The sequence below is a fragment of the Phascolarctos cinereus genome, unplaced genomic scaffold (assembly GCF_003287225.1).
Source record: "Phascolarctos cinereus isolate Bilbo 61053 unplaced genomic scaffold, phaCin_HiC Scaffold_4;HRSCAF=312, whole genome shotgun sequence".
Taxonomy (NCBI): Eukaryota; Metazoa; Chordata; class Mammalia; order Diprotodontia; family Phascolarctidae; genus Phascolarctos; species Phascolarctos cinereus.
The window spans coordinates 10848534-10862264 of record NW_027555847.1 but is presented as its reverse complement, the minus strand read 5'-3'; the positions used below and the strand labels follow the sequence as shown (position 1 = coordinate 10862264).

The window sequence follows — 13731 nt, the reverse complement described above, 5'->3', positions numbered from 1 at the left end:
AGTCTGTGAAACTCTCCCTATCTTCTTTCTTTCTTTTTTTTTTTTTTGCTAGGCAATGGGGTCAAGTGACTTGCCCAAGGTCACACAGCTAGTAAGTGTTATGTGTCTGAGGCCGGATTTGAACTAAGGTCCTCCTGAATCCAGGGCCGGTGCTCTTTCCACTGTGCCACCTAGCTGCCCCCCAACTCTCCCTATCTTCAAGCTGGGTTACTGAAAATATTTAGATTAAACCAAAACTTAACACTGTGACAAAAATGCAACATCTCTTAAAGGCCAAGTTATGCTTGTCAGGGAACTTCCTGGGAACATTTTGGGACCTGATTTGGCCAGGCTTGAAAGAAAAGAAAGTGACAGATTCCAAACATCACAAAAAGATATTGAGAATGCTCTAGAAACATTTTTTCCTTCTTCTTCCAAAGAATTCTCTCCTACAGCTCTGCTCCTTGCACATTCTAAGCCATCTGGAATTCTTGAATGAAATATGTGAACTGTATCTACAAGGAGGGATTCTGGAGGAGAAAGGAACCCTTGAATTCCCATTGATTCTTGGATTTGGAACAGTAGAAGCTAGAGGGTCTGAGCCACTTTGAGAGAACTGGAAAGTGCTAGATATGGAGCCAAGAGGTCTGGGCTCAAATTCTAGCTCAATTAATTAAGCAGTGTGACAATGGGAAAGACACTTCACTTCTGGCGCCTTGGTTTCCTCATCTATAAAGTGAAGACACTGGACGAGATGACCTCTAAGGGCACATCTCACTCCAATCCATGATCCTGATCACAAATGGTCTGCAAAGTCAGTTCACAAGTTTTTATTAAGCTCTTATTATATTGCCAGGCAAAGTAAACGGCATCATCAATGCTAGGGGGCAGAGCAGAGTGCTACTCTCCTCTTTGTGATGCAACATTTATGCCTTTGGGACCAAATGGAGCAGCTCCTTCAGGCCAGCCTCAATCCCGTCCTGAATCCTCAGGGTGGTTCCTGGAGCTACCCTGAAGTCCAGGATACAGGCAAACGGACAATGGTACTTTGAAGCTCAAAACCAAGTGGAAAATTCCTGAAGTTGCTGATCAATGTCAAGCAAGAATAGATCCTTGCCTAATACAGGAAACATTGTAATCAAAAGAGAGGAAATAGACTTTATCAGTATATTAGGCCTGGATTTATCTAAACATCTGAATCCTCCCTCCTGAAACCAGCTTCATCTACCACTCTATACAGTGTACAGACTACCTTGCTTGTGCCTCTCTTACGATCAAACCTGAATACTTCCCCCAAAGTCTCCTACTAGGCATGTGTTTTTTTTAAACTTTCCTCTCTCCCTCAGGTTTTACCTCTACAGTATGGTGCTAATGTATTGTTCCACGTTGGCCAAATGAGGAAAATAAGAACAACCAAAACAACCCAGCATCTGTTGTTGATGTCTAGGGAAAGGGCATTAAATCCCCTATGAAACACCTGTTTGGACACATGAGAAGTGACATGCTTAATGGAACTCCTATCAGTCTGCAATATCTCACAATGGTAATTAAGGTAATGAAGGAACCAGTGCTGAGCCACAATTGTTTATCTAATTAAGCTCAATAAACTAATCTGAGCAGAAAAGTAGAGGGCAGGCCTTCCCTATAGGCTCTGCTGCTCTGTTTGGTGCAGAAACATAGAGCATCTGTGACCTGATGCAAAGGCCAGAGGCTCAATGCGAGGAAGAGGTGCCTATGCCTGGACGACTAAGCCCTAATCCTAGGATTCCAATGTTCTGGAGCTCTTGTGATTTCCCACAGCTGCCCACATTTGAGCTTTCTTCCTTTTTATCTCACATCTTCCTGGCTGGAAAGTTACCTCTAATTTTAGGTTCCCACCTTACTAGCAAGGCTCAATAAGAATTCTCTTTCAAAAGATTTTTGGGCAAAGTGCACCATGGGTTCTCCTTGTAACTATCCCCAGCACCATCCTATAAGCCACAGTTTCTGGGGGAACTGGAGGAGGCAACATGGTACAATGGAAAGAGCTCTAGGTCTTGAGTAAGAAGACCTGGGTGCAAACTCTGGCTCTGCTACCTGTAGTACCTGGGACCTAGGAGAACTCACAGAAGCTTCCTGACCCTGTCTTCTCATTAGTAAAATTAGGGGTTGCGTGCTAGATGACTTATGACACTCTGCACATTTAAAATCTGATTGAAGTGCTACCCATGTCCAGATGGAAAGACTCTGAGGGCAGATCAAGACTTTTATTTAGAGACATTGCAGATTCAGGGAATTATTTTGTTTGACTATACATGTTTGTAATGGGGGCTCTGCTTTTCTTGCTTTCTCAAGCAGTGGGAAGAAGGAGGAGCTGGTAATGTGAGTGAAAGTGTGGATCTGAAAATAAAATTGAAATCAAAAAAGATCTCATGTTAAGATTATATCACTAAGGACTCATATACCTTTTCCCCATAAGCATCTAGAACCTGGGCTCTTCTAAGAATTTAGCATTTACAAAATACTTGTTACTCAAAGAGTAGATAACCATAAATTTACCTTTTACTACCAATTGCAAATAGAGACTGTCTCTGACAATGAATCTCTGAGGCTTGTAAATAAGTATCCCAAAGACCTATCTGCCATATTCATATTTGATACTTGTTAGCATAAACGGTTGAGAGATGGGGGCCTTTTGCCCATATCTGTGGAGACAAAACTTAGACACAAAGCTATACTCTAAGGTTCCCAGGAATACTGGGGGAGGAGGGCAAAATGATCCCAAAAGAATGATTTCTGAACAGCCTCTAAGAGTGGATGTGAGTCACGTAAACCCAGAGTAGGGGATCATTGCTTATGATCAGGGCCCATGTTGTTCCCCTGAGGATAGCAGAAGGCCTTTGAATGCAGAGTCCATTTCATTTGGGCCTTCACAGGTTCAGCACCTAGAAGAGGGCCCATACAGAGAAGACACTCAGTGTCTGTTGAAGAATACAGTACAACATGTCAGACATCTGAAGAACTGTGTTTAGTTATGAGCAATACAGTTTTCCAAATAAGCTTTTGACTTTCATAAGCTGAAAAGCACTTAAAGAAGGGCAACCTCTAGAGGACTGTGAAAGGCCTTGAATTCATGGCCTCTTTAGAATGTGGATGTGTAGCCCAGAAAAGAGAAGTTTTAGGGTGGGAGGGTAGAAAGGAAAGACAAGGGAACTGCCTGCAAGCATCTGAAGTGCTGTCCCCTTGGACGGATGGGACTAGTTTGGCTTGGTTTAAGAAGGTAGAACCAAGGTAATGGGCAGAAGGTGGAAAGAAGCAAATCTGGGCTTAATGCAAGGAAAACCTTTGCTAACAATTAGAGCTAGCCAAAAGTGAAGTGGACTGCTTCAGGTGATAATGGTTCCCATACATATGTCTTCCAGCACAGGCTGGATGAGGCCCTTCTGGGAACTCTGTAGAGGAAACAGTTTCTCAGATATGGGTTGGACTAGATGGCCACTAATGCCATTTCTGATGCTAGAATTCTGCGATTCTTATTATCTCCATTTTACAGATGAGGAATCAGGCCCGGAGAGGTATATGACTTATCGGTGTTCTCCTAGCTAGTAAGTCTGGGAGGCAAGATCAGAGTTCAATTCTCTCTTGCCTCTGATTTCAGAACCCTGGACAGGTCCTGAACTACCCAATGATGGCTCACACCAAAGGTCAACTGCAGGGACTTCTTACTGATTTAAAACAATGTTGGGACTTGACATTCCAGGAGTACTTATGTGTAATGAGTGTAAGAACTGCAGGAAAAAAGAACAACTGGCTGACAAGTGGGAGATGTCACCCGTGTGCCTGAGTTGTTGGTATGTGGGGGCTTTCCATGAGCCAGGACCTCATTACTATTTTCAATGGGGAAAATCCTAGTCCTCATTAACCAACACTCCATTGTCTGCAAATATCAAAGAGGGAGCACAGTTAAGTTCTCTATAGAGCCTATGTCACTTTTGGCTCAACAGCCTTTCGGATTCTGGAGTGGTCTCCCCATATACTGGAAATGATAATTGAAGAAGAGTTTCACGCTGACCTTATCCATATGTCAAAGCAACCAAGTTTTCCCTTCTATGTTCACATGTACCTCACAGGAGTTCCTAAATATCTGAGTCAGAAAAGGCTAAAGTTGGATGAGACCAGAGAGGCCATGAAAACAGAGACCTAGAGACATTCAGTGCACTTCCTTGTGGTCACCCAGTTCATAAAGGGTCAAGCTGGAACTAAGACCAAGATCTCCTCACTCCTGATTACTGAGGTATTTCCACTTTGCCATCTTGCCTCTGAGGCTAAACCACTTTTTGTAAATAAAATTACACTTTTGAGTGCCTCAGGAACTTACTACTTAAAGAAACATATTAGTGATTTTTTTACATTGGAGAATTCTTTTGTACTGTGAATAGCCCAGCTGCCCCATCTTTGCTTTTCTTTATCACTTTCCTCCTTCCAATCTACCGCCCCACCAAAAAAACTGTTTGAAAAGCCTGGATTTGAGGACAGTACGTTTCCTCAAAGTGAACCCATCTGTATTTCATTTTTCAAAACCTATATATGACTTTCCAAGTTCTGGGAATTGAGGCACATGTGAGCTTGATAAAACACTACAGGGACATATATTATATGAAATTATTCTACTTAGTGATTATTCCCTTTATTAAAAATGGCTGAAAAATCTGCTTAAGCATTTAAATATATTGTCTACTTCTTTCAGGAAGTATCCAGAAAACTTTGCTTATAAATAAAAACCAATTGATACTACTGATATAATTAGACAAGTAGAAGTAATGCGTTGGTAATGGGACTACCCTCAGTGAGAAAACAAACATAGAAAAATAAAATTAGCTGTGTCCACACTTTCCAACTTGGCTCCTAAGAGAATATAAAATCCCCTCCGAGCTGGATGCCTCTGGGCTGCCCCAGAGTTGCAGAAATGTCTTATGTGTCATCAAATTCCTTTGACTAGCTGGACCTAAAACACATCCCAGAGCACAGAGAGCTAAGGCTCAGACAGCACCAATAACGGCTGACACTCTGGGGCCAGTGAGTTTGTACTGAGGGGAGGCTGATTTCCACCTGTTCCTGTGTATCCTTCAAAAAAAAGCTCTATCCTTAGGAGTAAAAAAAAAAAAGTAATGGGTGATATTAATAATTTTAGGAAGATAACACTGTTGATGAAATCAGACTTCCAGCTCATCATTTCAGAAGGAGTGAACACATTTATCCTGTGAGTCCAAAACGATGGCTGGAACTTTCTGTTAAATCAGGCATTTCTAAAACCTAAGTTCTTACACAAGAAGCCATGATATATAACAAGTCCTCTGGAAGAAGAGAACTGAACCTCCAGGGCTTAGTTGTCTCATCTATAAAATGGATACATAAACTAAATCAGTGGTGTTAAACTCAAACAGAAATGGGGGCCACTAAAGTGTACATAAGAATCCCTGAAGGCCACATTTTGACTTAGAAAAATACATAATATGTTTTATTGTATTTTTATTTATTTTGTTAAATATTTCCCAATTAGATATTAAACAGGTTTGGGCCACACTTAGTAGTTGTGGGAGCATGGCCCACAGCATTAATACTTCCGGACTAAATGATCTTTCTGGTCCCTAAAAACATTAAAATCTTTCAAAATTGGACAGATTTTATTACCACCACTCCTCCACAGTTGTAGGATGAGTTTAGGGAAATGAAGTAAATGAATCATAAAAATGAATACCTTCCAGTATTTGCTCATTCATTTGCAATACTCTAAAAGGTGAAAATTTCACAACACATTGGGAGCTCAGTGTGCAGTTGCATGTCCTAGTGCCCTCACTGATTTTTCTCAGAAGTATGAGACCCCACCAAAGAAAAAAGCACAGATCAGGGAACCAAGATTCTTGAATTCCAGACCTTGCTCCATGACATATCCTGATGTAGGGACAGGGCAAATCACCATTGTACTCTATATAATTTGTCCTTCCCCAAGGGATCCAGAGAAAACATGCTATGATTTCTACAATAGAACTACTCTTCCACAATAAAAATGCCATTTAAAATAGCAGGTGATACTATCATTATTGTAAAATTAGTCACCATAGAATTGTCATATTAACAATAATAATAGTAATTACCATCAATTTAGGCAACACTTTAAGGTTTTCAGAAAAGTGTCTGGAAATTCCTTCTGATGCTGCTAGCCCATGGAATTTCCTCTTATCTTCTCTAATTTTAAGACTGATTATGTTTTCACTGAGTGTTGGACAGCAGAAAGCCCACAGTGAAAGAAAGAAGCAAAGAGAGGGGCAGCTAGGTGGCACCATGGATAGAGCACCGGCCCTGAAGTCAGGAGGACCTGAGTTCAAATCCGGCCTCAGACCAAACACTTGACACTTAACTAGCTGTGTGACCCTGGGCAAGTCACTTAACCCCAATTGCCGAGAGAGAGAGAAAGAGAGAGAGAGAGAGAGAGAGAGAGAGAGAGAGAGAGAGAGAGAGAGAGAGAGAGAGAGAGAGAGAGAGAGAGAGAGAGAGAGAGAGAGAGAAAGAATCAAGGAGAAAAAAATTTAACAGAAGGGTCAAAAATCACCCTATTGGTTGAGTAATGTAGCATCAGCAATGATGATTCCCCTTGATGACAGCGGGACTTAACCAACCAGCCAACAAGCATTTGTTAACCCTATGCTAGGCACTGTGGATACAGACACAAAAGTGAGACAGTCCCTGCCCTTAAAGAGCTTACATTCTACTAGAAAATTCAGCCAAGAAAAACCATTCATTTTGTCTTTAAGCAAAATGTAAAATGAAAAGACGTGTTGTTTTCTCCCAGGGCATTGTCTGAGTAGAGCCTGGTTTGCGTGTTCGGATGGAGCGAGTCCAGCAGCAGAACATTTCGTTTCTTCCTTGTGACTTTGGGTCATGGAGTTTATTAGGAACTTCAGGAAGAGAATGTGACCAAGGCCTCAGAAGGCTGCTAACTAGAAAACAGGCCGTGCCCTGAGGAAACCTTTCTCCACTGGTTTGGCCCGATTCTTCACCCAACACACAGTCACATTCTCAGTTCAACCAACAAAAGGTAGTTTAGATTCCTCCCTAGACACAGTTCTCTACATCATGAGGAGTTTCTTTGGAAATGTAAATGACAGAAAACAAACTGACACACAAGACATACACACAACCTCAGACACGCTTCCAAGATACTGTAGGAAGACAGACAAAGAAAGATGCTGAATGATGCTTAAACCACATTTATCAAATTAGACCTAAACTTTGGAGAGAATAATTTCTTTCAGATTCACCTTCTGAGCACATACATTACCATCACTGCTGGCCATCAGGCGAGCCAAAGGGGGTACTTATCCAAATTTCTTTGCTAGCATATTAAAGAGGTCTTTTTACTGGCTCAGCAGAATCATGCCATGCTATCTTGGCTGTGACGATGCCTAGGGCTCTGTGCCTTGCTGGAAGATGCTGCTTCTTCATTTGAAGGCCTCTGATATATAGTAATGCCCCTTCACAAAGGTAACCGCCTACTAAATGCCTTCTAGTAATTGAGGATTAGGGCCCTGGCTAATTCCACTTGGACTAAGATGGAGACTCAAAATGCATCTGTGGTTTAGGCTGTTCTGTATCAAGGAATAAAATAAAATAAAAATAACAGGACTTTGATATCTCCCCGCCAATTTCAGGGAAAATTAGCTATGGAAAAGGTGAAATGCCACTGTGTTTTCTTTACTATTACTAATGATGCAGATGGTAGTAGAGGCAGTGGTGGTGATAATAAAACTGACATGTAAAGCTGGGCAAACATAGCTGGCCCAACTAAGAGCAAGAGTGAGAAAGTCTCCAAAGCCATCCAAATCTCACAGCTTACATGAGTTAGCAGGCCTTGTAGCAAACTCGGAGGCCACACTTCCTTGCCAAAGGTTTTGTAGCTTCTGAGAGAAGGGGGAGAACTGAGACTATGCTGAACTAAGTGACAGCAATCTCAAGATGCAAAAGGGAAATGTAATGAGATACCAGATCTGGAGTACAAAAAGAAACTAATGGAAAAGGAGAAAGGAAGGAGGCTCTCCTTTTCCCCTGTTTTAGTTCTGTCCCATTGAGAGAGTCTGGAGAACTGCTCTAAAGAAAGGAAGGACAAAGAATGCTTCTCCCCACCACAAGCTCTAGGCAGCTGCAGTAGGTCAGCCTTAGCAGCCCTCTGCAGTACCAGGAGAAGAGGGAGGGAGAAGGCCACAAGCCCCAACTGTGGGCCCCAAGTGGTAGCACAGCCAGGGAAGAGAAGGGCCAGTTGGCACACCTGCTCATTAAGGAATAGCCTGAACAGGTATTTCCCTGCAAACACTTTGGTTCAGAGAATTTGAAAGGAGCATCCAGAGGCCTGCAGACCTCAAAATTTAACTCTGAGTAGTAGACATTACTTCATTACCTAAAACCAAGAATCTCATGGCATGAGCAATGAAGAGCATCCATTCTTCTTCCTACTCATACTTCTCCTAGAGCCCCTTTTCCATCAATCTCTCCAACATACTTTATGTGACATGCTAACAAATTAGAAATCATCCAAGCAAAGTCAAGCAACAAATTACCCAGCTACTTACCCAGTACAAGACATCTGTCCAGCCTTCCATAGTGATACATTGGAAAACAGTAAGCATTGCAAAGGCAAAATTATCAAAGTTGGTTATGCCTCCATTTGGTCCAACCCATCCACTTCTACACTCCGTGCCATTGGCGGTGCACTGGCGCCCATTCCCTGAGAACGCACAAGGTGCTGGGTCGTCTTCAGCTAAAATATCTGCAAACAAACCCAAAGGGCATCACCATCCTGGACACAGGGTGAAAACAGTGCAATGCAGCAGCAGACAGCAAAGGCAATTCCTGAATCCCTTTGGCAGGCTCTGAATGAAATCTCAAAGGAGGCATGTCTTAGAGAGGCAGGGGAAGGAGTTTTTGTCACCTCCCCTTTACCGTCATTCAGTGCTTCACACCACCCCATCATAACCACCCAAGCAATTCCCAGACTGGGTTCCCATCATCCAAACTTACCTGTTCTGAGTCCTAGTCCTCCCAAGATCCTGTTCAACAGTAGCTGATCTGATCAACTAATCTAAGCTGTTTATAATCATTTAATGTTATTCTTCACAGATAATTCACCTCCAGTTTAAAAGAGGCATGCCTTAATCCAAAGGAACTGATGGCAGGATCAGTGAGCCATAACTGGGGGATAGACTTCACCCTCCTGATGTCAGAAGCCGGAGGCAGTGGCTGAATCTGAATATGGAAGTGTTGTGAGGCACACTCACAAAAGGGGATCACGAAAAAGGGTCACTACCAGCTCACAGTCACAGAAGAGCAATACAATAAGCCACATATTTTCGTTAGCTGAAACTAATAATGAGCTCACAAGAAGTGTGTTCAACTGGCTGACTGCTTTGGTCCCATCTTATTCTCATCCTCCAAAACAACTAAAGTTTTCTCAACCAGATGAGAGTGCCAGAATATTTTTAATAGAATAGTTGCCATTTTCATTACTTACCTGTGTCAGTGAAAAAACAAGATTTGTGCATTTTCCCAATAAAAAGTTCCAATCCTATAATAGCATAGATTATGATTACAAATAATACCAAAAGGGCAATATGGAGGAGGGGAACCATGGCTTTTATAATGGAATTCAGGACAACTTGTAAACCTAGGAAAGAAAGAGAAAAATATACTGCTTATGGGTTGAGAAGAGACTCCAACAACAATGTTCTCCAGAGGGTGTTTCACCCTTAATCATAATGTCATCATCATAAAAACCAGAGAAAATAGGCTCTTTATCCATTGATGATGACAATACGTAGAAGTTAATACGTGATGAAATATATAACACACACACACACATACACACACACACACATATATATATACACACACATATATATTTAAGCTAACTTACAGGTCAAAATTTATATATACATATATATAAAGATATGATCTATTTCATTAAATGTAAATATCTATAAAGACAGAAATTTAAATATCTAAGTCGGGGTTATAAATCTTACCCAATCCTTGTATTTTATAAGCAAATAAACAGAGATGGAGATTTTGTGCAGTTTGGCTTCCTAACACACCATCCAACTGAACCTGCTTCTCCCAGCTGTACTGAATCTGATGGCCGATTCTCAGTCTTCATCCTCTTTGCAGCATTGATGCACAACTGACTACTATCAATTCCTGCCTCCTGCTCCAGCCTTCAAGGCTCTCCCCTGGTTTTCATCCTTATCAGTCTCCTTTGCTGGGCCAACATTCACATTCTAGTCCCCTAATTATGGGCACTCCCAAGACTTGGGGCCTTCTTCCATCCTCAGTATGCTATGTGGTATAGGATGTTTACGAGGCAACCATGGGTAAGTGAGCGCACCTCCCTCAGCCTCAGCTTTCTCATGTGTAAAATGGAGGCAATACCACCTACATTACCTACTTCACAGACTTGTTGGGAGGCTCAAAAGAGTACATGTGTGTAGAACACTTTGTAAACTTTAAAAGGACATACATATAATTATCATTATTATCACAGTTAATTTTGTTAGGTTCAATTATTATCTCTATGTAAATAACATCCAGATCTATTGATCCAGCTAGATAGGCTGAGCTACAGTCCCCATCACTGGCTGGACATCTCTGGCTGTCTGAACCACAGGCATCTCAAAAATGTCTAAAATGAAGCTGCATCATCTTCCCACTCCTAAAACCAACCTTCATCTTGACTCTCCAATTTTGTGTAGCACAGCACCCTTTACACACCATTTCTGGGCAGGGCTGGAGGGTGGAGGGGAATCGAGAACAATTTCACAAATTAGATAACATAGACACGGAGTGAGGCATTCCAAGAAGCAGTGAACAATTGAAGGCTTTGAGCAGGAACAGATCATGATCAGATCTGTGGTTTTGGAAGGTTAATCTGTTCCTGTAGGATTGAGGAAGAACTAGAAATATTAAATCTGGGGGCAACTAGGAGGTTATTACAATAGTCCGGGTAAGAGGTAAGAACCTGAACTAATGTGGTAACTGTAGAAATGGAAAGAAAGAGAAGGATAGAGAAGATATTATGAAGGAAGAATCAATAAGACTTGGAAGCTGAGAGGTTATTAGGAATAAAGGACAGGGAAGAATCAGATTTCACATGCAAGTGAAAAGATGGTAGTATCATTAACAGGAAAAAGGTGGTCAAGAGGAGAAGCTGAAGGGGGAAGCAGCCCTTTGGTGGAAAGATGATGAGCTGGGTTTTTGGTATCTTGAATCTGAGGTTCTAGCAGGATATTATACCATAAAAGTGTAACAAACAACTGAGAATTCAAAGGTACTTCCTGAGAACAAGGCTGGGCACACTCTCAGTTGCTTTCAAAGAGAATGTCCTCCCACTCCTTCCCTAAGGCTGAACTGAAACTGGATTGGTTTACAAGATGTGGAGCCCCTAAAACAGCTCCTCATTCACATAACTACTTTTTGGAAGAGCCAGTCATCCTTCTTGGTACTTTCTATTCCAAATCATGACTGACAAATTTGAAACCTGACCTGAACAGCCCCACCAACCGCCAATTCTAGGATCTAGAAAAGCAAGAGAACCTACTGGGCACACCCGATACTAGCCGAAGTGGTCTCAACACTCGAAAGGCGCGAAGGGCTTTGACATCAAAACCACCTGATTTGCCACTAGAGTGGTTACCTCCTTCTGTTTCTTTGGTTAATTGTTCCAAAATTACACTAAACAATCTGAAAGAAGAGGAGAGAGAGAAACATTAAATTATATTACCTGAGGAGGTAAAACACAACGACCACAGTTATTTTCAGACAAGGGCTAATTCCACAAGACTGTAATTTAAATAAAGGTAGATGTAAGGAATATTTATAAGAGTATATACAAAAGGGTCTGGGGAGATCTGTGTGCTGTGATACTCCATTAAAAACTGCTTTCACCTCTAAAACAAGGAGAACCAAGTATGAATCCCCCTGCCCATTTTCCAGGATCCATCTTCATTTCTGTGCTTCCCCATCTAAAGCCACAACAGCACTTCATCAAAGAACCACAGGAATGCCAAGCTGAAAGAGACCTGAAGGTTCACCTAATTCAACCTCTGCATGTCAGAGCAGAGGAAACCAAGGCCCTGAGAGCTGATGTGACTCACCTCATTTCTAGAAGACTCAGTACAACTACCAACAGTAATCATCCAATTTCTCCAAGAATGATCTTGAGGATCTTATGTTAGGGAATGGCAATTTTTTTTCACATCACAAGGTGTTCATCTGAGATATCTGGACAGGAACTTAGTGGCCCCAAGGAATTCAATGTCTCTTGGAAGTTTTCCATAATTCAAGTATATTTTTGGTTGTTTAATTAATATGAGACACTGGCATGCTAGATTCTTCATCTTACGAGCTTACTTGCTGGACTATATAAACAGGGTGAGCCTAATTTCATCATGACATACAAGGCCAGGAGGGTGAAGGAGAGTGAGGGAATGGAGTTACTCATCATGGTTTGGTAGAAAAAGCACTGCAGCAGAAGTCATGAAAGCTAGTTCTAGTCATGGCTTCATTGAGTAATAACCATGGAACTCTGGTCAAGTCAATTAGCTTCTCCAAACCTTAATTAACTCAACTATAAAATGGGAATATTAACAACTGTCCTATTTCCCTGGTGGTTATAACAATAAAATGAATGGGCATTTTGAAAATTAAGCACTTTAATAGAGTAAAACACTAGTATAAATGAGTATTATTTCCATTTTCTAGCTGCCTAATGGAAGTCTAAGGAAAGAGTGAACACAGCAAAACTGGATATGTAGTAAGAGAATCCAGATCTCCATCCTTTGTGTAGAGTGCCATAGACCATCTGCCCTAACCAACTTGGGGACTTCCAAATCTACACTTGGAAGAAAATGAGGAAGACAGTTTCTTCCTGGGATGTTTTATGGTGATTTTCACTTCTTCATAGTAATATCCTATTTGCCCACATGGACATGAAGCCCTTTGACAAAAAACTTTCTCTTGTCCATCTGCCTAACAACCTCAAGAGGGCATCTGTTCACCACTGCCGGGCCTATGCAATCGTGGCTCTCTGAGAGTCCAATCTTAACCTGCTGGAAAGAGAAGGCAGTGAAAGCCTCTGAAAAAAGTACGTGTGTGTCTGTGTTTGCACACACATGTGTGAAGATGGTCATTAATTAGTCCTGCTAGTATCTCATATCTGACTGCAAAACTGATTGTTGTAATGCATGAGTCTCCTCATATGGAATAAGGTCATCAGGACTTAAAGGAAGCTTGGTTACACATCATTAGCCCACTGTAAATCTCTGGGAGATAACAATACCACGTGATCTACATCTAGACCCAGTAATGGTCAAGGACCCCTGTGCATCCTGGCAGACACAACTGACGGAGGCAGCTTTGGTGGTAAAGCTTAATTATTAGGCCCATGAAAGCACAAAGAAGAGAAAGGTATTGTCTAAGAAAGTGGCCTCAGGGCTTCAATTTCCTGCTCTGATAGAGACTACATTGCTTGTCAGAGTGGCACAAACTAATAACTGAACTGAAGACCTGTAGGCCTCTCTTAACTTGGACCTTCCTTTCACTGCCATTTGATGCTATGTAGAGCATACCTGCCTTTCTGCATTTTCTGGCTTATTTCATCTAAAGCCAGACATTTCACATTATTTAAGCATTCTTTGTTGTTATTTAATGTATGTCCAAGTCCCCCATAAG

The 13731-nt window shown here is 41.6% G+C and overlaps 1 protein-coding gene across 7 annotated transcripts in view; it reads right to left on the bottom strand.

The window, feature by feature from the left end:
* CACNA1D (calcium voltage-gated channel subunit alpha1 D) overlaps positions 1–13731 on the bottom strand; it is a 360797-nt gene that overhangs the window by 176701 nt on the left and 170365 nt on the right. For 6 of the 7 annotated variants that reach the window (XM_020970566.2, XM_078152054.1, XM_078152055.1 and 3 more), the window contains exons 5-7: positions 11600–11742; positions 9521–9673; positions 8583–8779 (exon numbers count right to left, since the gene is read on the bottom strand). In XM_020970566.2, the coding sequence (XP_020826225.1) occupies positions 8583–8779; positions 9521–9673; positions 11600–11742 (493 nt within the window). Of the gene's footprint in view, positions 1–8582; positions 8780–9520; positions 9674–11599; positions 11743–13731 lie in introns of those variants that run through there. The other variant, XM_020970570.2, reaches the window with a different exon arrangement.